Genomic DNA, 23,838 nt, shown 5'->3' on the forward strand with positions numbered 1-23,838 from the left:
ACAACCGTTTTCTATGGTCTTGAAAACTAGAGACTGAAATGTTAATTATCTTATAAAATGTTTCAGGCTTTTGAAAAACCAATCATTGTGCTCTTAAAATCTTTCCAAGGTTCTACTCCTAGCAGCTTTATTTCAGACACCTGCACTAACAGAGCTTTCCTGTTGGGCAGATACTGTTTTGCCTTGCATCACAACAGGTGTTATTGTACCTGACAAACAGATGTGTCATTCTTTCTGCAGCCAGTCACCTGGTACCATTCTGATTTGCATCTCTTTTTAAAGTGACCAGTTACAGCTTAAATGATCACACACCTATTTTTTTGAGAAATTACACGAGGTTTTTAATTAAAAGCATTGGAAGACCAGCCATAACATTAAATAAATTTTAACGTTAACTCATTTTTAGATCATTTGCTCTGACACCCAAATGTTCTGAAATTTAAAGTAGTACTATAGGGACACACAAGTGCAGATAAATCTTTATTGCCATAACTTTGCTTTGTTTTTTTCAAAAATGAGCATTGGGTTTTCAATAGGTTGTAGTTTTATGTCTTTATATGTACAACATTACAACTGCATATTTTAATAATGAAGTTAGTGATACTTTGATAACTCAACACAGTGTATTTATAAAATGAATTCTTATCAAAATACACTTTTCACTGGGGTAATAAATAAAATCCTGCGAAACCCACCTACACAAAGTTAATTTAACTCTGGTAGAACCCGATGTGGTACACAGTCCATTAACTACTATGTTTGCCCCTTTATCCCCCTACTGATGCTCATCTTCTGGGGTAAGAAAACACTTTTTCCCCCTGTTGTGGTGTGACCTCATTCAACATCATCTTCAGCCAAGCACTGTGCACTTACAATTCTCTGTAAGAAGGAGAAAAACTCATTCACAATTACATAAAATTGACAGTAGGCAACTGATTATCAACAACGTAATTTTACACTGAAAATTAAGCAGTGTAACTACTGAGCAAACTGATTAATCTGTTAAAAATTGTAATCTCTTTGACAAAAGGTTTTGAAGCCAGTTCTGTAGAAATTATATACCGTGCAATACCAACCAAAGCCAAAGTCAGATAAATAATATCCTGTCAGCCTCAAGTGATGACCTCTGTGTGTTTTTTGGCACTGTTCTCTTATGAAACTTTTTTGCTCCATCGCTTCCCCAGACCTTTACATCTTGTGCATCCAGTGCTTTTCAGTGCTAACGATATGGACCTTAACCTGAAATGTTACCAGGCCTGAGCTGTAACGACAGCTGACTGATAAACAGCACTGAGTCTCTGCCTTACGTGAGGTAACATCACGAGGGAGCTCCCTTGCACTTCCAGAAGGTAAAACCTCTATTATTTATTTTAGAACAGACTCGCTTTGTAGCATATTATCAACATTACTTGCACAGTACCACAGTTTAAAAAGAGAGGGCATTTTATACACCTAGCTACCAGCACTTTTGTCATCAGGAATACCACTAAGCTTCCAAAACTGTCATGTGCTCTGGTATTCGTTAACATCCCGTGTTGATAGCTGGCCCAGAAGCAATAGTGTAGCAGAAACAACAGATCCATTCTGATAGACTTTTATAGCACTTACAGGTACTTATATGTAATTAAAAAACTGAAAATCAAGACCCAGTGCAAGAAAGGTATCGCTTTTCTGACATCCGACTTCTGTCTGGAAAACAGTGGATCTGCTTATACACTACGATGCCTGTAGATGTCTCTGCTTTGGAAGAGCTTACCATACCCTATGCATAAGAAAAGTTTTCTGTTTTGCCCTGCTTACTATCAATGCTGCATATTTTCATAAATATTTTTAAACGTTTTAGGTTAAAGACCTTCTTTTAATCTAACTGAACCTATACAAAAACCACGTTACCAAAAACAATACTCAAGGCTGATGTAGTTGATGACAGAAGAAGTTTAATTAGTTTTCAACCTCAACAACAGGGAATGTTTCACATACCTGGCTTATTGTAGGGAGCTTAGTTAGAAGCATTTGAAACACTGGTGGTGGAAGAGTCTGCTGTAGAACTTGTAGTAGCTGCTGCGGCTGTCCACACACAGCAATGGCATTGGTCAAGTGATCAACACCTTTCTCATATTCACCTGCACAACAAATCATGTTTTGAAATCAAACTTCTTCCAAAGGATGAAGTATTTACATAAAACATTCACCAACAGTGCATTAAATTACTTAGAATCAATCCGCATGTTTCTTTTCTCCTCCCTTGTTGAAGCTTCTCAACACAGAAGGTTAGAAACGAGCAACCAGATTTTCTTAGGTAAGTCTGACTCCCAAAAGATCTTAGTGTACAGAAATCATTTTCTAGAAAAAGTTAAGAAAAATTACTTTTACGACTTACCCTTCAGAAAAATTTATGCTATTACCTTGAGCTAGTAGTTCCTCGCCAAGCTGGATCTCCTCAAGAAAAAACTTCTGAACTGCTTCAGCATCTTTCAGATCAGGCAACTGTAACACACATAGTAAAACTGAAGCTGGCCCTTAAACATTAGTTAATAATTTAGCAGAAAACATTCTCAACTGAAACCAGACATGCGCAACCACACTTTTACACTGAAACTCACAAAACAAATTAAAAGTATCACCATCAAGTTAAACTTATGCAGAATGTTTTTGAAAATCAGACTCAAGTCTCAAACCACTGCACCACGCATTCATAGAGGGACAGAGTCCGAAATACCTCTACTCAGTTTATTATGTATACAGTTTCATAGCAAATAAAAATTCTAAGTAATGTTCATTGCAACTATTAAAATCAGTTAAGATATATTTAACTCTTCTTAAAGGATCCATTGGCAACAAGGAAAGAGAGAAGCAGGTCAAATTCTTACAGCAAAAAACTTCCAAATTCAGCTGTAGGTGTATCCCATCAATGACTTTTAAATCTGAGAAGTACTTATGGACATATTACAAAGAGGAAAACACCTTCAAGTCACATAGGAAATGTGTGTACTTTCTAGTACTAGGCCTCTATTTCACTTGAAAAGGGAACAATCGTTTCATATGGTTATTTGTGAAATTTTAAAAATATCTAAAGACTGCATATTTCCAGAAGTGTTTGTAATGCCAGAGCTGAAACAGACGAGATACCCTTTAAACAAATTTCACAAATAAACCTGGTATAAACGAAACATCTTTCAAAATAGCACTGCGTTATTGAGCACAGTATTACCTTGGAAAGCCCTGCTCTCTCTTTGGCAAGCTTCTGTTTCTTCCTTCCTGTAAGAATAAAAATATCATATGTTTTTAATTTGCAATTTAAAAAGTCTTCAGATTATAGTTCTAAACAGTGAACAAGTCAAAGTTATTTTCGAAATAAGAAACGGGGAACATATTCCAAGCACTGAAGACCGAACACAAGATTGCAACCCACTCTCTGCAACAGAATATCATTTAGAGGCCTAAGGAGGGCTGGCGGTGACACACTGACTCAAAATGACAGTCCTTCTGGTGGCTTTGGTAAACACCAACCACACGGGGCCTGCAGGAGGGCATGCATACCTCGTGCACTACACAAGCACTGAGAAGTAAAGGGAACCAGACTAATACAAGATTTCTCTACGTGACTTTCTAGCAACCATGAGACACGGAAGAGCTGCTATCTAACCTTGAGCCACTTTCACTTGGAAATACACGGTGCACCACCAAGAGAAGCTTTAGCAGGTGGCAGCACATACGTGTACTTTCCCAGCTGTTTTGCAATAGCACAGGCTTGGGAACTAGTCAACGAGGTGGCAGCACCTCACCATCCTGCTGCAAAAGCCATACGAATGCATACGTTCCTGAAATTAAATACCCAAGGAGAGCAAATGTTTACAGATGGAACAAACATTTACGGACTTAATCATCCAACCTGAAGGCATAAAGTTGATCTGCAACAGAAAACTGTAGCACTTCAGCACAACTAGTGTAATTAAAATGATATATCGCTTGCTTTTAATGCAGTTAGGCAGGTATAACAATACTTTATGGCAGCAGTTATTCATGACAAAAAGAATAATTGTCCCAATATAATTACCGCAATTCTAGGGATTTTCTTAGAATATTTTTTGTCATTTGGTTCATCAACTGAAGTAATTACACCAACGTAACTTTTAAATGCAACCCGTGGTTAAATAACTGTACTCTTACTATTTGTCCTCAAAGTCTGCTCTATGAACACCTACACTGATGAAGAAGAGCTGTCACACAGTCCTGATTTGTCTTCTGAGACAGTTTTACATGCTGGAAACACTTCCAAGTAATATGACTGCAAGTTTTAACGGTTAAGAATTTGAGATTGTCCACATGAAGGACACATTCAGGAACCCATTCCCTAGCACTGACAATGCGATGTGTGAAATTTATGGACAAGGTGAAGCATGCTTTTTATAAAGGGAATTCATGTTCTAACTACGTGGATCACCCCTGTATTTTCTATGATGCCTTAATAACCTTCCATACTTCAGTTTCTACAACATATTGACCTGTGTATAGTATTTTGCAACATCATACACAGCAATATTTTGTGTCGTATAGGCTCCTAGCTCAGTACAATTAAATGATTATAATTGTTTGCAATATTAAAGACAAATTTGTCTTTTGAAAGTTTTGAAAGTGCCTTCGGTTAGCCCACTTCAAGTTTGTGTAACTTAATGCTCTAGAAAAACTTGAAACTCCACTATACCGTATACTGGCATGCCAGTTTTCCTAATACACTCAATCTCAAAGATGAAAGCAAAATGAGGAAAAGAAATACAACTGGAAGGTTTCCCTATAAAAATAAGCCACACTGCAGCTGTAGCGCATTCAGGAAAAACATCACTGAAAGCACACAAGGAAATTGTGCTTTCTTGACAATTTCTAAAAATTACATCAACTATCAGTCACCAGGTTAAGCATTCAGAGATAAGGAAATAAGGACATACGCTGGCAACTACAAATTTTTAATAAAAGCTTTTGACTACTGATCACAAACGTATGAAATCATACACTTTAACCAAAGACTAATGAAGGAGTGTTAAGAATCACCAAGATTCTAAGATATAATGTTGATCTACAGAATATTTGAGGTCTGACTACCGTGCAATTTTTCTTACCTTTTTAAAAAAATGTGTTTTACAGGGCTTTTTATAAGTTCACTAGCTAAAAGAATTACAAAAAAAAAAATAGCTCTGAAGTATATGCAGGAATTCCTCCCATACTAGTTTCCAAAACTAAATTTAAAATATCTGCAGAACAAGAGCCAAAAGTTACATTTAAAATACATCAGAAAAAAGCAGTGGCTCAGGGAAGGAGGGAGGAAGAAGAGCAATTTTCCGTTTTACCTCAAGGATCTGCAAGAAAAGGAAAAACCTCCCTCTTTTCTAAAGACATCATTGCAATCTAAAAAGGGGAGGGACAAAGCCTTAGCCATCTTCCATGCAAGGAATTTTAGATGCAACAGAGATCCACGTGCACCCATCCAAAACCAGCTCTCAAACGGCACGGGACTTGCAGGTTTTTCAGGCACAGCTCTTGCGTATGGGAAAAAATGTTTCAAATGCAAACCAGCAGAGAACCTGATGCTCGGGCATGATTTGCAAAAATCCCGAGCTGCACCAGCAGCTTCGTGACCAGTCCCACAGCACCGACCCAAAACTCCTTGCCTCTCTGGCTCCCAGCTGTGAAGCCTGCCTCCTGCGCTCCTCTCCCTCAGGTGAGCGCAGCAGGCAAAAGGTGCCCTGAGCCCCAGCTGAACCATGAGACCCTACCTGCACACAAAGCAGTTGCGCTTTGTGTATTCAGGAACGAGAACAGTAAACACACGTAAAATCTTATCATCTTAAACTAAAGCTGCAGAAACTAGCCAGCTCCAGATGTTCATAGCATTACAATCTTCTGGTCCCAAGATTAAATACAATTAAGTATCAGAACTAGGAACACAAAAAACTAAAATAAGAGCACTATACCTACTAAATAAGCAAGATTAAGACACCTGGAAAACCAAAGTCCATGCATTCTTGGAGACTCCCTTTTTTTTTTTTTTTTTCCTGAAACCTGAATCCAGCCACTTCATTTTTACTATGGGATTTCCCAATGCAGTCTTTAGCCCTAGCACAGCCCAAACAAAAGGATGTAAAATGTAACTGGGATAGCAAAATAGTATCAGATCTTCATTTGTCTGCCAGTGTTTGAACAAATAAAACCTGCAATCCGATGACACACAGGAGCCCTGGTCCCTCCTGAAGTTTGGCGACATTGCATTACAGAGGCTGAAGAGCCATCTTTTCCTAAAAATGCTTATCCGCTCTAAAGATGGTTTCCACTTTTATTTAATACAATGCTCCTGCTGTTGCCTGAGAAGCAGTACGTCCTCATCCAAGGAACGGCTGCTGCACCGGACCCTGCTTTTGCCAAAAATTTCACTGACTGAGCATTACCATCCAACGGCAAAAATGCTGCAACGATCTGGTCACTGATAACACTACAGAAGCATCCAAACCGCAGAAAGTTACAGTATAAGTTACATCTTGAATATAAAGTAATGTAACTTGAAAGTTACATCTTGAATATTATCTAAAGCCTTACAACTAGAAGCAGACCAGCGTGTCATGCCGAAGGATCTGAGGTCTTTCAGTTGTCCCCCAAATAACAACCACCCTCTACCAAATCGCAGTGGATTTTTTCCACTTTTAAAGAAAACGTTCTTCATCCCAGCAAGGCCCCCAGGACAATTTTTAGAGCCAGCCTAAGGTTTGTTCAGAACGTTACTTGGCAGAAGCCCAGGTAACAAAAACAACAGGATGCAAAAATCACTTTCGATGTTTCTGTAAGAAATCTTATGTAATCCAGTATCCTCCCTTCTACACAGCCGATTGCACTGTCGAAACCTAGATTTCTGCTGTGAGACAAGCACCAGTTCACTATACCAAAAACTGTCAGTGTCTGCCTTGCACTACAGGGTGAGAAGTGCTCGGAGGCCACACCGCCGCCGTTGCTGCTGTGGTGCTCCCCACGTGAGCACTGCCTCTTCCACCGACGAAGCTGCAGTCACGTCGGGTTTGCTTGTGGGAAGTTTACCTCGATAGTCATTTCTGGCAATTGCAGTAATTTCTGGTCGGCTCAGCTGTTACAGGGTAAGTAACTACCCTTATTCCCACGGCAGGAAGGACCCAGCACGCGGCCTGTTCCTCGTGACCCGCCTGGGCTCCTCAGGGAGCTCACGCAGCCACACGTAGGAAGCCCACCGGCTGCCCAGACGTGAAACCAGTGTCGAGGACGTGAAATAACGGGGAGCCACGGGCGAGGAGCTCCGCGTTTTGGATAGATCACCATTTTCCTCTGGCATTCGTTCTTATCCTGGCGGCCAGCACCGAGGCCGCCAGGAGGGTTAAAGAATGCGGCGGGTGCGAGCTGCCCCCCCCCGCCCCCCCGCCATCGGCACCCCCCGCGCTGCAGGCGGCGGTGCCCGGCGGTGCCTCAGGACGCCCCCCGCCCCTCCCCCTCCCCCGCCGCTGCTTCCCGCCGGCGGGAGGGCGCCGCGCGGCCGCCACGTGCCGGGCCTGGGCGGGAAGGGCCGCAAAGCGGGGCGGCGCCGCTAGTGCCCGTTGCGCGGTGCGGACACTCACGCTCCCGCAGCCGGCTCTTGAAGTTGGGGTCGCTGCGCCGCTTGCGGTCGAAGTAGATGCAGTACCCGATGAAGAGCGCCCCGCAGAGCCCCGCGGCGATGGCGCTGGTCCTGCCCACCATCATGGCGCGCGGCGCCCACGGACGGCCCCGCCGGCCCCGCCGAGCTCCGCAGGCACCTTGGGCCGGGCGGGCAGCGGAAGGCGACGCCGCGACGCGCTTCCGCCGCGTCACCCCCCCGTCATCGGCCGCCGCCGCAGCGCGCACGCCCCGCCCCGCCCCGCCCCGCGTGCGCGGCCGGCGGGACCCGAGCGGCCCCGGGGGCGGGTGGCGGAGCGGCCGCGGCCCCGCCGCCTGGCGGGCAGCTCGCACGGACAGCCCCGTGCGCGGGGCGGGGCACGGCCCCGTGTCTGTACCGCAGACACCGCTGGCCGTTAGGAGCCCGAAGCCCACAGGCTGCAGCTGGGGCGCATGCTGACGGCAGCCCCACCTCTGCAACCAGCGCGGCACCCCACCAAACGCTTCTATTCACAGGTTTTATTAAAAATACGCAACGGCTTTACACGCCTCCCTGGGCTGTGCAAAAGGCTATTTGTTTTTCCCAACTTTCTTCTTGGTAACACTTTTTTTCAGTCTCTTTGTTTTGGTGCTCTTTGTTGACGGGCTTGCCTTTTCACCGACAAACGAGCCGTTAGAAACGCCCTTGGTTTTTAACGCGGCACGAGCTCTGTCCTTAGGACCACGAGGCTGGTTTGGAGCTCGCTGCGGGGCTTTCCCCTTCTCAACGCAGCGCTTCACTCGCACCTTCCTTCCCATCAGATCGGAGTTGTTGAGTTTCAGAGCGAGATGCACGGCATCCGTATTCTGCGAGAACAGACATTCGCCTTAACAGTAGCGTGCTTCCAGCTGACGACTTCCAAACAAACGGCTGCCTTTCCTTAATCCCTGTAGGCAGGGTTTTGCAACAGAGAGCACCCAAACTGCTCCTTTTACTAAACAACAGGCATCTCTGCTCAGAAACACGAGCACACCTATACAGCCTGTGCACCGAGGCATACATTCTTGAAAATGAGCTCTGAAACAGCTTACACAAGTTGTGAAAGACAGACGTAGAAAGAAGGAGAAACTGGTAAAAAAGGTCTTGGGCTGCAGGAGATAAACTAAGGAAGATGAGGCTGGGAGAAAAGTATGAGAAAGCCAGCCATACAGTACCTAAATGGACAGAACTAGCCACAGAACTGGCAGGAGGAAAGAATTCCGCTTATATTTTGAAACATAAGAAATGGGAGAACGTTGCAGATACATCAAGTGAACTCATCTTTTCCTCCTTTAAATCTTTCCCTTAAAGGTCGTTTCTTTAACCCCAATATTTTGTAGCTTTTCTTTGTACTTTACCTAAAATAGTTTGCTTTCCATGTGCTTCCAGGGAACTGGTCTTCCAAGCTACTTTTAAGGTACAAAACAATGCTACCATGTATCATCGTATACATATCCGAAAGAACAAAAGGTCAGGAAAGGCCGTAAAAGCAAATCCCAGCTCAGATTTTGAAGAATTCCCAGTGCCCTGAGCATGCCATACATACGTACCTCGAAGAGAATGTAGCCAAAGCCCTTCCCCATGCCCGTCTGCCTGTCTCTCACAATTCGCACTGCTACCACATCTCCGCAGTCAGCAAAGTGTTCTCTCACGGCATCATCACTGATGTCTGCAGGCAAGCACGATAAAACAGACGTCTCCTCAGTCAAAGAGACAACTTTAAAAGCCTGGCCCACATCCAAATATTTTATATTTACCAATTTAGGTACACAACACATATATTTAGATAGAAAATTTTATGTATCAGTGCATAAGTATCGGCGGTTCAGAAAAATACCAGCCAGTTAACAATGCAGACTTTATAAAGGGCTGTTTACTTTGACGCTCACTGATTCGCTAGCTTTGAAGTGTACAATACAAATCACAAAGGAGAATGAAGGCAAAGAACAGAAGATTTTTTAAAAAAATAATTTCATTTATGATTTGAAAATACTGGAAATTAAGATTCATGCAACATTTTTGTAGTTCCTTCTTATGCCGGAATCTATTTCTAAGAGTTAATAACTGGTGATACCGAGCTTCAGCTGGCAGTTCTTGAAGCCTAACGCTCACTGACCTGGACAGGGGAGATGGGATTAATACTACTGAGCCTCACGTGTGGCCATTACCAGCATTCTCAGTCTCATGCAACCGGAAAGGCATGGTTTAGTATTGTTACATCACACCTGGGTTACTCTCGTTTCTGTACGGCTACACTTCATCCTGTGTAAGTCCCTTTACACAGCCATAATCACATCTGTGCTACAGGAGGGTCTGAATTTAATGGTACAGGTTTAGTTGCAACAATGGGACCTCAGTGTGCTGAGAACAGTTCAAGGTGCTGAAGTCATTTCCAGAGCACTGCAAACATCCAAACTGTTCTTTTCTGCAGCAGGCGCGGGAGCACAGACAGCACTGACACAAGCTGTACACAGCAGAGAAATGTCACCAAACTCAGATTTATCACCTCTCAGATTTTCAGGCAGGTCACATTTTAGGCTGAAGCCCCAAACCCACCTATTTCAGCACGACCATGAGCACTATGTGACACTGGTTCTGTGTCAGGTCATCAGCACGGGGCATGCCTTCACCCTGCATATTTACACACCCACACCATCCCAAAGCAAGACGCTCATCCCAAGCATCCTGACTCCATCAATACCCTCGTGCGGACCACACCCGACAGCGATCCCTTCACCTACTCAGAAGCAGCTGAATACTCATTAAGCACTGACCTGAACTGTACCTGAACCTGTACCGTACACTGACCTGAACTTGCTAGCCACTCTGCAACAACCCATTGCCAACAGCTGCCGGGACAGAACCACTCATCTTGTGGCTCACAGACAGCATCAAAACTAGCCCTAACTGTGTGTCGTTTGGAAGAGGTTCACAAACAAGTTCCAGCGCACATCTGACAGTTTATTAAGCTATGGCTCTACGCAGTTCGGTCATATTTACGAAACATCTAGTAACGACGAGAAATAAAAGTGCTTGTAGTTCTACAAATGTAACAGAAGAAAACAATTCATCTGCAGCACTTGCTGGAAACTTACTCCATTAGGTGTTTCAGTCAAAATACAAAACTACTGTTTTAAAAATTCCATTAAGTGATATTTAGCTACCTAAACAAGATACCCTGAAATAACAATAAATAAAGAAAATCCTAATGTCAACATATTCCAAAAAGTGTTAAATAATGAGGTATGAAAATCCATTTTACTTACCATATGAGAGATTTCCCAAGAATACAGAACGTTTATTGTCATGCTAAAGAAAACAAGGAAGAGGTAAGACACTATGTTACTTGTTATAGCAAAAAACAGAAAATGACTTTGAGTCATACACATTACTCACCAAACTGTTTTTTGATGCAATGTCAACTCTGATGTGAAATCCGCTAGCAATTTCTGTTCCGTTTCTTTTGGAGTCAAAAGAAAAAGGTAATACTTAATTTACAAGGTCCCTGCATAGTATTCTTCCAAAAGCAAATTTACTTTCTAAGTTTGAAAAAAAAAATATTTTAATACAAGCAAAAGAGAGGAGGCAGTTTAAATTTATCCTTTCGCACCCTGCACTTTCAACATGAGGACCAAAACCAAGACTTACTTTTTTAGAGCCTTAATGGCATCACATTCTTCTTTAAATACAACATAAGCATTAATGTACTTCACGTTAGGGTGAATCTTACGCCTGGAACAGGAAGAAGACACACATTTAAATAATTCTGAGATACTGTGCAGCACACAAGCACTTCCTATTAAACATGTTTATATCTCCTCTGTTTTGCGCACAGGAGCAAATTGAATTCTCTTAAAGGTTGAGAAGCTCCTTATGTCTAAGAAAGTCCCACTGTACATCTTGGCTTCTATTTGCACCCAGATTGAGCATCCTCAATGCAGAAATACACACAAAGGAATTAAAGACAATTACTGCACTTATATTTTTGCAAGGAGGTAGGCAACCTAACATAATTAATTACTTACTGCTATACTGGGCACATAATTCCTTTCTACTTCTCAAAAAACTTGCATACACACAAAGGTAATTTCAAAAGTCAAAGAAACAAAAGAAAAAAATGAATATAGCTAAATATGTAAGAACATTTAAAAATCATTTTTGCCTTAAAAAATAAAGCATGAAACTCACAAGCAGAACCTACTTTATTGCTGCTAACTTTTTGGATAAAGTGTCTTCTGCTGGAACCTTTAAAATAAAAAGAGCTTATGTTAACCGGCCCCAGTGTCAATTTATCTCAAATGTTTGCTCTCAAAGAAGAAGTCAAAGAGGTTCCATTCCCACCCAGAGTAATAAAGCCAGTACACGGAGCAGATGATGTAAATGGCTGTTCTCAGAGCTGATCTAGAAATATCTCAAAATTACATAGCTGGCTTTAACCTAATCTGCTATGTTTCTTGAGTTCCAAGACAATTATCTTCAACTGTTTTACCCAGTACAGTGAGTCACAATCAATATTCCTTAGCTCCTGTAATTTAAGAACAGCTAAACAATACCTTAGTTAAACCCCCAGTAATACAGGCATACTTCTGGGACAGAAAATACAGCTCCGATCGTACAAACTGCTGTTACACGATAAGTACAATGTGATGAAAGGAAAGATGCACCTGTGGTGCCTCTGTGGTAAAATCTCCAAGGCTTCTTCTAATGGTAAAATGTACCCACCCAAACCTGCTTCTGAATTAATAAGTGTACAACCCTTATGAACACTATTCTGTAAGGTCGCAAAAGTAAATGCCACGTAACCTCAGAAGAAATAACGTACCACAGAACGGAATCGAATGGATTCTATTTGTCCATATTCTTTAAAAAGAGATTTCAGCATCTGAACGGAAAACATTACAGATATTCAATGTATTTCTGCATCCTGATAACAACAATTACTGTTGAACACTTACTTATTAGTAAGATTTTTACACTATTTTTATTTCAATCATACAAGGTATGTTACTGGGCTACTAAAAATAAGCAAGCTACTTGTAACTACTTCTGTGTTTCCTGTGGCAGCATCTTATTTTACAGACTGACAAAACTGAATTCACAACCCTAAGTATAAATTTAGGTATAGGAAGGTATAAATTTAAAATATTTTACGCAACCATCTAAGTATTATTTATATTCAAAATTAGAAGCAGATTCAAGCTTTGTACTTGCAGTTCTCATTTATTAAGTAATATTTAATTGAAAAAGAAATCAACCAAAAGAAATCTTCTACTGAAGAAAGAGCAACTGCAGCCACTGCTGTAAAAAACTCAACCCCACTAAACCAGAAGAGGCTGCCTCTAATGGCTTCTGATGAGCGTTATTTCCTACTTTCACAAAAAGCAATTTTAGTCACAAGCACGTATGAGTTCTCATGAGGAAGCATTCCCTTAAACTAAGGTAACTTTCATAAGCCTTTTCATTCTTTCAGCTGCCAGAATCCACTCACGTACCTGAGCAGTGGAGTTGACAGGTAGGTTTCCAACAAACACTGTTCTTTTGTTTTTTATCATTTCTTCTGCCTCATTTTTTTTCTTTTGTTGTTTTAGAGTTTCTGAATTAACACCACTTTTGGCGATGGCACGAGAAGCCCGTTTCACTTTGCTTTGAAATAGTTTTTGCTCCTCTTCTTCATCTGCCTGTTCTAAAGCACTCTCCCTTTTCAGAGAAAGACAAGCAAATTATAATTGACGGAGAAAAAAACAGGACATTTGAGGTAAAAGAACTGAAGCCTCCAAGACAGGAATTTTAAATTATAATTTTAAATGATAATGTTCAAAGTAAAATTTCAAACATTTTTGCCTATTATGCATTACATAAACATAGTTTTCTATATTATGGAACGGTCAGGTATCTGCTGCCCCAGAGCATGGAACTCACTGTTATGTGTAATTAAGAGAGAATTCAGAAGTACATTGTTTTGTCTAAAAATGAAGGGAAAGAAATCATCTTTGTACACCAGAAATAAGAAAAGATTTTATTTTTCCTGGCATCCACGGCACTCACAACAGACAATCTTTTGGGATCCATCACTAACAGAGTTCTACACAAACTTGCCATAACAGCATGAACAATAACCAAGAAGGCTGCTGACATGAAAACAACAAAGAAATTATTTTGTTTCTTGGGCATGAAAAATGCAACAACAGTATCAGAGACGTGGTATTAGCCTCAAGAGCTATAACCAAACAAACGTCAATATTCAGGAACTGAACAGAGACTAGCTTCCTGCTTGAGTCAACAGCACCTCGCTTGCCATGCATGTTTAAGGGAACGGACAGCTACCAACAGAGCAGTTCTGCATCGCAGCAGAAGCCAGCACTACGGACAATTAGCTCTGGCTGCACCTTGCTCCTGCTGAAAACACCTCTGCTCCTTTGCCTGCAGGACTGCCGGATAAAGGCAACTACAGCTCGAAATCATCACTTTGTACCAGAGAGGACAACAGTATCTACATCTCCACCCTCCAGCCCCGTTAGCTCCCTAACAGCAGTTCTGCATTCCACAGACCTAGGACCTACCTCTGACAAGAAGCTGAAGTATTTATCACCTTCTGGTGCAAACTATGGGACGCTGCCACAAGCTTCTTCAAAGCCATCTTCTTAAACTCAAGGTTGAGATTAACAGTAGACTAAAACTTTGTTGTTTCACTAAACTCGTAACGTTATGATTAATCTAGATGGATTTTTTTCTTTAATCCTACTTTAAGAAGGTATCACCTATTTACCTGTTTGCCAACTTTTTCCCTGCTTTTGAAAGCTCCTTTTTTCTTGTTTTCTTCACTTTTATAGGAGGTTCTTGCCTGTTAGACGAGCTCTGATCTTCTGATGCTTTCTCTGCTTCTGGATGCTTTCTCTTCTTATTTTCCTTAAAAAAAGTTAAAAGAAATTAACTTGAAAAACAGAATTCCTACGATTATTTCATGAATTATGATTTATTCAGAATGCCACTAAGCGAAGGCATTAACTGTGCAAGAAGAGGTGCTTCCTACATCCAGACCTGTCACCCACACTCCCTCGTGGCAGCATTTCTACCCTGTTGGAATCACCACGATGGCTGCTTGTCGTGAAATCCGCAGGAGGGGTTCTGCTCCAACAAGTTGCCGCCGTCTGACCACAGGAAGGTGGTGCAGACTATCTGAAAGCGCCTGCCACCCTGCCCTGCCAGCACACGAGGTCTGTAGCTGTACAGCGTGAGGAAGCACGGCACAGAGCAGACCCGCACTCCACAGGTTCTGGACGTGGCGCTTAGGGACACGGTTCAGTGGGTGACACTGGTAGCAGGGTGATGGTTGGACCAGGTGATCTTGGGGGTCTTTCCCAACCCTAATGATTCTATGATAAAACCCTGCGGCGTCCGTCGCCACCACACAAACACGCCACCACGCAAAGGCGCCCCCAGCAAGCCGCCCGGCTCCCACCCCCATGGAGGAACTCACCCTGGGCACGGCCACCAGCACGGGCGGCGGGGCGGCGGCGCGGAAGAGGCTGTCCAGCGGCCGCGCCGCCGCCCCGGTGCCGGGGAAGAGGCTGCCGAGCACCTGCCCCACCACGTACTCGCCGCCGGCCCTGCGCGGGACGGGAGCGGCGTTAACGGCCGCCGCCAACGGCCAACGGCCGCCGCGCGAGCGGCTGGGGGGGGGGGGGGGAGGGGGGGGGATAAGGCGCGCGCTGACGCACCCGGGCAACGGCTCCGCGGCTCCCCGGGACGCCGCCATGGCTGCGGCGAGTCGAAGGGCGAGGGGGGTTCGTCACTTCCGGCGAGAGGGGGCGGAGCCGGGAGGGAGAAGATGGCGGGGGCTGCGTGCGGTGAGGGGTGCGTGGCCGGGGCAGGGCCCTGGGCAGCTAGCCGAGGTAGATACCTTACTGGGATCTTTTCCTACAGCTTTTCTTCCTAAAACCTAACTTTAACGCTACAAGGCACGACAGCAATAAGGACGGAGTAGAAAACCGCGCGCCACGTAGAGGCTGAAGGGGCTGCTGAAAAGGGGCAGGGGGCGGCTGCCCTGCCCCATCTGCCTTCACGGGGCAGAGCAGGGTGTAGGCGACGCGGTGGTGCAGCACGGCCCGAACCATCAAAACATCAAAACGACCCTGGACACGCGTTCAGCTGACTGTTAGCGGAGACGTGCAATTGCTGATGCGCGACAAAAGGCACAGCCAGGCTCCAGGAGCTCAGGGTCTGAGGCAGAGAAGGAAATGGGATGGCATGACAGAAACTGCACAGTGCCAAGGACATACAAGCACGAGGGGGACTGCAAATAAGGGGAGGCAGGAGCAACACCGGCAGCCTGCAAGCCAGCTGTGCTCTCAGCACACGCCGACAGCCCACCCTCAGCTGTTCTCACCGTGAGCAAACACGAGGCACAGAACGCATCTGTCACCCAGCCGAGGCGTGAAGCCTAAGCACGGGGTAGTTTTGCCTCTAAGGTCACCCTCAGAGCAGGCACTCCAGGGTACGGGCACGTGTTCTTGCTCAGCTTTAAGCACAGTGTGACCGCCGAGCAGGAAGCGCACCCATGCTTAAGCTGCATTACAATATACCAATTGAAAAGAAGCTCAGATTTCACTTACTGGAAACTTGGACAAATTTGCCTAGCTAAACAGTCTGGCAAAGGAATCTTCATTTGTAACCACTGGGACACAAGTAACACAAACCATTTGCAAACACTTCACGGAAGAGGTGCAATATAAAACACCCAGAGCTGCTTTTGATTACTCATTAAACCGCACGCAAGACACACAAAATTAAACAATCCCTGTAATAAAGAACAGCAAAAATCCCTATTTATGCAAAAACTTCCAACTTAATTTAGCAGTGGGGAAGCTAGGGGAGGCGGCTGATGAGGAGCCTCTCCATTATTCCATTTTACAGAAGTAAACAAACCCCCCCCAGAGAGCAGGAGTGAATGATTGTTGTGTCAAAGAGAAAGTGCTGGCACTGAGACAGGCTGACCCAGAACCAGCAGCGAGGGGGAGGCTGAGTGCACTCAGTTGCCCAAATGCAGTTTCCAGTCGCATCACCAGCTGCGCCTCCTGGGACTGCAGACAGAACTGAACTATTACAACTCTGATTTCTGTATTATGAAAAAATTACTCCCAGCAGTCTCAGATCACTGCTCATTATGAACCAAGTGTCCAAAACTTATCAGTCGTTTATCATCCTCACTGGTAATCCCTCATTTTGCAGGTGCAACAGTATTTTGGTCAGCTGAATGAAGGCCAGATGTGGTATAAGCAGATATAACTAAAGACTTCATTCACGTTTCACTTCTACCATATCAGAACTTAACCGGTTGTTATTAAAAGCCAGCAAGTATTTCCAGGAGCTCTCTTATTCATTGCCAAGCTACCTGAATTAACACGAACCAAAGCTCATCTTTATTTCAACTGATTCTGCTGTAATGATGTCAATAGGCGAAGCTCTCCTGTTCTGCTGAAGAAGATTAATTTGAGCCGACTGCTAAGAGGAAAACGGGACCAATGTACTTGGTCTATCTCATTTTCATATGGTTATTAGCAAATTGTATTTGATATGGTGTAAACTAATTCTGCAGCTTGGTGTCACTTAAATGAACACATTATGGTTACTTAATTAAACTGTTAGAAACAAAATCAGGGATTCACAAACTATGGCATTTTATTTCAGAGGCCTTTGCTTACATTTGTACAATATATTACATAATTCTCCATTTTCTGCAGAACCTAATATATATTTTATAGCTTTTTTTCTATAAGCTTTTCCTTCAATGTTTGTCAACAAATTTTTACAGTCCTGTACAATTCTGAATACTTTGAAACCATTTTCAATAAAATCAGTTAACCTTAAGCACACACTACGAAGACTGAAAATGCTTTTCTTAGAAAAGTCAAATGTAAAGGATTCTGACACTCTAGCATCTACAAACAAAATGCTTTGAATTCTTACATGTTGTATTGCCAGAAAACAAAGAAAAACATGCCAGCCCCTATTTCCCCAGCCAAAAGAAGTACACAGAACTACAATTAAAACAGTAAAACAATCTGTACAATAAAGTACTGTGTATTAACAGTGCCAGGTATTAAATAGCTTGAATGAACACTTCCGCAATATACAAATGTCTTACAAAGGTATATAATTAACAGGAGAGCTTGGGATTCATACAACATAAAATCAATACAAGTGAAAACAGTTTGAAGTTGGTTTTGGAATTTGTACAAGGCATTTAAAAAATTAAATGTCTACCACTCAGCTAGCTATTTATTTTAAAAACAACTACCCTTTTGTGGCAGTGTTCATATCAGCAACCACAAATTATAACCTCACACCTTACTCGGTCTTGAAGTCCTCTCCTTGAAGCTCGTAATAAAATAAGCGTTACAAATGAAATATTTGTTGCTTTAAGGGAAAAGAAACATTTACAAGAAAACACAAAAATATAACTGTTATAATCCATTATGAATAAATATACACTTTAAACTGGCTAAATACAATCTTTATACATTAAGATTTAATACAGTTTGTTAGCCATTTTCTTCCTTTTTTCATAATGTATTTTATCAAAATTAAAAAAAAATACTGTTTTATAGAAAAATGGCAAAGTACAGTAGTTTCATTCCAATTAACGGGCCATTAAAACCCAGAGTAACCTATTTAAGCCTAATTCAAACCTGTAAACATTAGTCAGTTTTGTTTGTTTTTAAAGGAATCCTTGTATTTGGTTATCAGGACTGATGTCAAACATCCTAACTGCAGGTTTTGAATTGAATACATGTGCTTGACGTATACAATTAAGCCACTATAAGGTGGCTTAGCAGTTAAAAAACAATTAGCTTGTACAAATGAAAATAGGTTCAATATTTGTCATAAATAAATGGAAAAATATCAAATGTTCCAGCTTTAACAAAATACCAGGGAATACATGTACAGTAAGCCTTACCACATTTATTTAGATCAACCCAACAACTATATGCTTATTGTACTGTCTCTACAGGCAGTGAACAGCCTCCATTTGCCACAGTGGAAGGCCTTCGAGTCACTGGACTTACAATTCCCAGACAAGTTGGAAACAATTATTGCTTGAGGAAAAGCAGTTTGTTGTACTTTTTCTTCATAAAAGTGCACTTAAGTGCAAAGTTAGCTTGTCAAGAAACAACTTTAAATACAAAATAGTGCTTGTCTGAATTTTGTGCCACTGTGCAGTATAAAAAAAAAATCAAAAAAAAAAGAGTGGCCCTCAGCAGCCATTAAGTGCAAAGTGCTTTGGCAAGTCCTGCTGTCACCTGCACTCAACTGACATTCCATTCTGTGATGAACTGGACATAGATGGCTCTGCTAACGTTAACATAACCGCAGCCGTAATGGAACTAGAGGAAGGTGATGAGGAGGAAGATGACGTAGTAGCAGCACCTGCACGGGAATGACAAGACACAGGTTTTACAAATTTACAAATTAAGCAGTAAAAAGGTTTACCCATTCAATGACAAGGACTTGTGTATCCTGACTCCAGCATCTCATGTGTAATAATTAAAAATACCTCTGTTTCCTAGCTTTTGTGGGCAATGCTCTGAAAGACAAGTTAGGCTAGGTGCAAGAAAGCACAACATTGCCCCTTGCAGCCCTGGTTCACTGATCACCCAGACAGAGGATGCCAGAAGTCATTCCTCCCCACAAGCACACTCAATAGCTCCCTTTTCTCTGCAAATGTGCGCTGGCAGGGCCTCGTCCCAGCACTGAACCTGCCCAGACAGACGGCTCTGGCAACCAAGCAGCAACTGCAGTGCCCGTATAAAGGCTGCAGCCCCCCAGAGTCTTACTATACGTGGCATTTCAGCCTCTTATAATCAGTGTACAATTAAATATGCAGATAAAATGAGGTGTGAAGAAAATCTTCTTAATGCTGTCAGAAGCAGGAACACTAGAACATTACTTACAGAAATAAAACAGCTTCAGGGGAACAAGAGAGTTTATTTGGTTTCCTTTAGACTCAAATCACTTATGCTAAGGTGAGAGCCTTAACTAGACACACAAGAAATATTATAGTAAGCTATAGTACAAGTTGAAGAAAAGTAATGTTATTCAGAACCTCAAGATGCTCTGTCCACAGCTTGGAAAAGTTTATTAAACTTGTTTTTTCCCCATGTAAAGTAGCTCTGCTTAAATAAAATAGATTGCCTGCCTTTTAATGTGTCGTGTCCACCCCCCCGCCCCCAGGTTTAGTTAAATATCACTGAATACCTGAATTGTACCTTCTAAAGATCACAAAATAATCATATACAGTGTTTAAAATAAAATTACATGGAAAAATAACCCAACCAAACCCAGACTCCTAATGACACATCTTCCTAAAAAATATCCAATTCTTACCTACACCTTAATAACATGACATGTGGCAGCCCTCTCAAAGAAGAAGTTATGTCCCAGCACTTACTTTCCCGCTCCTTTTTCTTTAAGCGCTTTCTTCTTCGGTCAATGGAAGCCACCTCAGATTTTAAGGACAGGTAATGTTTCCTGATTTCCTGCAATTTTTCTTGAAGAACAGTTATGCGTTCTGCACTAGTCAGATTTTCCAAGTCAGCTGTAAATTAAACAATCTCTGTTAATTACTGTATTGCAGCACTTCCAAAAGCTTCTGAACATCAGTGAAGTGGGAAGTACTCAAATCTTAGTGACATGCTTTGACACAGTAGACAGCACATCCAAACATAGCAACAGCAACTGCTGTTTATTACCACAAACATTTATTTTTTTAAGTGATACCACCAACAGATGCACTATTTTTTTTTTAATAAAGGGAGTAGGAGGAGAAAATGCATACATTCCTCTCCACAAAGGACTGGCAAATAAATAGAGACATAGTGGAAACATAAGGGCCAAAATAAGCTTTGAGTCTGTTGCTCTGAGTCCTTGCTAGAGCTCCGTTTGATCTAATACACCAGGAAGGTCAGTCTTGCCTGACTTGCCTTGCTCATTACAAAACAAACAGGTTACGACAGGAGTTAGAAGAGCTGTGGGTTGGTTCTAATCTAAACCCATGGCATATGGGCCATAAGGTACAACGAGATCAGGTCTCTTCTCTCCAGTATCTCATGTGGGGACATGGACACAGGCAGCACAGGAGCTGCCTTCAGGCTGTTCCCAGCTGGGAGCTCTTCCCAGTGTGGCACACACCTGTGGGGAGCCCAGCCAGGAAGAACCATCTGGGTCCAGTCCCCTTCAGCCACAGGTAAGCCATGCTGTACACACTCCATTCAAAGACATTTGAGAATCATTTAATATATTGTGGGCCACATGAAGCTAGCACCAAAGGACCAAAAGCCACAACTGTATTAGGCTGTGGGGAGATGAGGGAAGCTCACATTCTGCAAATATCCTATGCCCTGCAGCAGCAGGAAATGCGTTAAATAGCACTCCAAAATCCAACTTGTTTCCTGCCAAGCAGAGTTAACAGGTGCAATGTAACAAAGGTAGACAGGAAGGAGAAAAAAGCTCTTTAAGTATGTTACACAAGGAAACTGCCCGATGAATCTCAGCAGGCTGAAAGTGACAATACAGACAGTATTACACAATCCAGAAGAACTGGAGAATGTAAGTTGGCTGTGAGGAAGAACTAGGAGAAACATTCTTTCAATGTAGAGTAACAGAGACTCGGGGCAGGAGAAGAAAATGTAGAGTCAGATTCTCTCAGCACAGGAATAGCTGGTGAAGGGGAGAATTCCCTAGGCATGAAGGAACACTGCTAGCAAAAAAATGTCAGCAGAAGCGCCTGCACAATGTGCTGTACAAGCTTGTTCCTGTTCCTACATTACAGAAGGAGCAGCAGCCTTCATGCAGCCTGCGACTGATCGCAGCAGAGCAGAGCATAATGCTCTGAGAACTTCAGAAACCTGACACATGCTAAGGTCATCTGTGAATATTGAATGAGATATTATGGATTATTTTAACAAGCCATTTAAATCACTCGTGTCACACAGCTTCAATTTGACCTTTAAAAGCAAAGAGAAAGTAACTCACACAATGCTATACATGTTTATGGTTGGTAGTAAGGAGAACAGTTTATTGCTGACTAGACAAACTCCTAGATGCTGAGAAAGAGGGCTAAAAATAAAGTTTTTGTTTTAACAATCCTTTTTTCAATTGTTTGCTGATCATTATATGGAAGAAGGCGGCTTTAGTTATCTAGTATTCTGTCATATTTATTTTTTCTTCCCATTGCAAGTAGGGCTGCGATAGTGTACACAGGCAGGCAATGAAGAAGTTGCACTAATAGCACTGAAGCTACTGTGACGCTTTTCAGATTGGTAAATGTGTGATCCCTTCAATGCTGTGCTCAGCACCACCTACATGTGTACCTGTAGCTGACTGCACAAACACACCGCAAGTTCTTATTACTAGAAACAGTACACGTGTCCTGGTTCATTAGGGCAAAAGGGAAGGAAAAAGTTACAAATCAATCACTCAAATGCCTGAACAACAACTGGAGAATGAGGAGTAAAACAAGGAAGCATCAACACAAGCAGCACATACAGTGAGTAACATTCATGCCTGAGGGAGAGGTCAACACAGGCTGGCAAGAACAGTAAGTCAGCGCAGCAGCTGTATCTAAAAACAGTATTGGAAAAGTGGGATATAGGCAATTTCTTGAATTGCAATTGCAAGTCAAACAAAAAATTAAAATCAGGATTTATGCCAAAATTGAGCAAACTAAGGATAGAATATTTTTCAGGAAAAAAGCAAAAAACCCACAAAACTTAACAAGTCATCTTATTCTATTCTCCAAGACCACACTGAGCAAGTTTTTTAGAAAATACTTACACATTTGGAAACTCCATTTGTAAACTTTGGGCAAACGATTATTCTGTTCTTTGAGATCAGACTCCTTCTCTCCATTTTTCCCACATTTTCCTGGAGATTGTGTTCTTGCAGGTGATTTGGTTTGGTGAGATTTCATGCCAGTAGAAACTGATTTTGCTGGCTGAGACTTGGACAGACTTTCACCAGCAGATAGTTCTTCACTATCACTGCTGTTTGCTGAAGAAACAAGATGACAGGTTACAAAATAAATACCTTCCTGCCCAAACCAAAGCTTATCAGAAGCTACCTCTGCACTAATTTTCATTAAAAGGAGTTTATCTGACTGAAATCCTTTTACCTTAAAATGACACAATCTACCTGATATAGAAGCTTATCACACAACCCTTTGCATCACAAGCATCAGAGAACAAGCCAACAAAACAGGCAGTCATAAGGTGGAGCCTTTCTAATTCTGGCATACTGGGAAAGGGAAACCTCGCACAGGTAACACTGTCCAGTCAGTTGCTCTGCAGGTAGATTCATAACTATTACGTAGACTTATGGGAACCAAAGTCCTGCAGAGCTAGATACAAGTATCAGACTGTAGCTCCACAACCACCCTGAATACTGTCAAGCGTGTTGGTGAAAGCGTGTGCGCATGAACCTGGAGGAACGCGGACAAACTTCTCTGAGGAAGATTCTTGCATAAAATCCCAACTACTCCAGGTCTGTGTAGCAAAGATATATTCTACTCTGAATGCTTCAAGACAGCATCACACTTTTTTCTTCAGATATACATCCATGAATATGCTGCCTCCATTAGAAAATAAGGCAAAGAGGCAGCGCAGCATGTCAGTGTAGGTGCAAAAATAATCCACATGTTTACTAGGGCTACACTTCCTTCTTTTTGTAAAAAACAGTTAGCAGGACTGATGATTACGTCCTATTTCCTGTTTATTTTTTTTAAATATTGTTTTCTTGATACATGCAAAGCTCTATCCAGTTTTAGAGCTAATTGTTACAGGTGAGCAATCCTAGGGGGGGATGTAACCCAGAAGAGAGTAAACAATTGCCCTCTTCCTTAGCCTTATGTCACCTTTATTTTTAGGTTTTTCAGAGCTCAAATGACTAGCAAGTCTGAATTTATGTAACATTATCTATAAAAAAGATACAGATACAACGTTCTAGTTCTTTAATTGCAGGAAAACATCTTCAACTGACTGCAAACAGAAGAACCTGACCTCACAATAAAATCACCAACTATAAAGCAACAGGCTCAACTGAACACTGTTTTCCAATCAATCTGCCCAAAGAATAACAACAAAATAAATCTAAAAGATAAAATTTATGAGGAATGATTAAAA

At 42.2% G+C, this 23,838-nt stretch overlaps 3 protein-coding genes and 1 non-coding gene across 6 annotated transcripts in view; all 4 read right to left on the minus strand.

Moving 5' to 3' along the window:
• Positions 1 to 467: 467 nt before the first annotated feature.
• On the minus strand, positions 468 to 7,885 carry TOMM20 (translocase of outer mitochondrial membrane 20). The gene is made up of 5 exons (XM_035557484.2): positions 7,629 to 7,885; positions 3,212 to 3,258; positions 2,406 to 2,487; positions 1,981 to 2,123; positions 468 to 879 (listed from the first exon to the last, which is right to left on the minus strand). The coding sequence occupies exons 1-5, from the start codon at positions 7,750 to 7,752 to the stop codon at positions 835 to 837; spliced, it is 441 nt and encodes a 146-aa protein (XP_035413377.1). The 5' UTR covers positions 7,753 to 7,885; the 3' UTR covers positions 468 to 834.
• Positions 7,268 to 7,403, minus strand: LOC118257527 (small nucleolar RNA SNORA14). Its single transcript, XR_004781618.1, has one exon. It is a non-coding gene; the product is annotated as a small nucleolar RNA SNORA14 (small nucleolar RNA).
• Positions 7,886 to 8,148: 263 nt separating the features above from the next.
• Positions 8,149 to 15,463, minus strand: RBM34 (RNA binding motif protein 34). Of its 3 annotated transcripts, XM_050709413.1 has the most exons (12): positions 15,382 to 15,463; positions 15,221 to 15,270; positions 15,141 to 15,172; positions 14,430 to 14,569; positions 13,156 to 13,360; positions 12,486 to 12,545; positions 11,865 to 11,908; positions 11,312 to 11,395; positions 11,060 to 11,123; positions 10,930 to 10,972; positions 9,214 to 9,332; positions 8,149 to 8,490 (listed from the first exon to the last, which is right to left on the minus strand). In XM_050709413.1, the coding sequence occupies exons 1-12, from the start codon at positions 15,417 to 15,419 to the stop codon at positions 8,215 to 8,217; spliced, it is 1,155 nt and encodes a 384-aa protein (XP_050565370.1). In that variant the 5' UTR covers positions 15,420 to 15,463; the 3' UTR covers positions 8,149 to 8,214. The 3 variants fall into 3 exon arrangements, with proteins under 3 accessions (XP_050565370.1, XP_035413343.1, XP_035413362.1); XM_035557450.2 differs by having other exon boundaries at positions 15,141 to 15,270; XM_035557469.2 differs by lacking the exons at positions 14,430 to 14,569; positions 15,141 to 15,172; positions 15,221 to 15,270; positions 15,382 to 15,463 and adding an exon at positions 14,224 to 14,412.
• ARID4B (AT-rich interaction domain 4B) overlaps positions 15,461 to 23,838 on the minus strand; it is an 89,831-nt gene continuing 81,453 nt past the window's right edge. The window contains 3 exon segments of the mRNA XM_035559696.2: positions 15,461 to 19,090; positions 20,112 to 20,258; positions 22,496 to 22,711. Coding sequence (XP_035415589.1) covers positions 18,960 to 19,090; positions 20,112 to 20,258; positions 22,496 to 22,711 — 494 coding nt within the window. The 3' untranslated portion in view covers positions 15,461 to 18,959.

This window comes from Cygnus atratus, chromosome 3 (assembly GCF_013377495.2).
Source record: "Cygnus atratus isolate AKBS03 ecotype Queensland, Australia chromosome 3, CAtr_DNAZoo_HiC_assembly, whole genome shotgun sequence".
In the NCBI taxonomy this organism is placed as follows: Eukaryota; Metazoa; Chordata; class Aves; order Anseriformes; family Anatidae; genus Cygnus; species Cygnus atratus.

Coding starts and splice junctions, on each gene's coding strand:
- TOMM20 (XM_035557484.2), bottom strand. CDS start 7,752: ATGATGGTGGGCAGGACCAGCGCCATCGCCGCGGGGCTCTGCGGGGCG. Junction 3,259..7,628: donor CAAGAGCCGGCTGCGGGAGC/GTGAGTGTCCGC, acceptor TTATTCTTACAG/GAAGGAAGAAACAGAAGCTT. Junction 880..1,980: donor AGCTCCCTACAATAAGCCAG/GTATGTGAAACA, acceptor TCCTTCTTACAG/AGAATTGTAAGTGCACAGTG.
- RBM34 (XM_035557450.2), bottom strand. CDS start 15,419: ATGGCGGCGTCCCGGGGAGCCGCGGAGCCGTTGCCCGG. Junction 11,909..12,485: donor CCATTCGATTCCGTTCTGTG/GTACGTTATTTC, acceptor TTTATTTTAAAG/GTTCCAGCAGAAGACACTTT. Junction 8,491..9,213: donor TTGGCTACATTCTCTTCGAG/GTACGTATGTAT, acceptor CTGTTCTCGCAG/AATACGGATGCCGTGCATCT.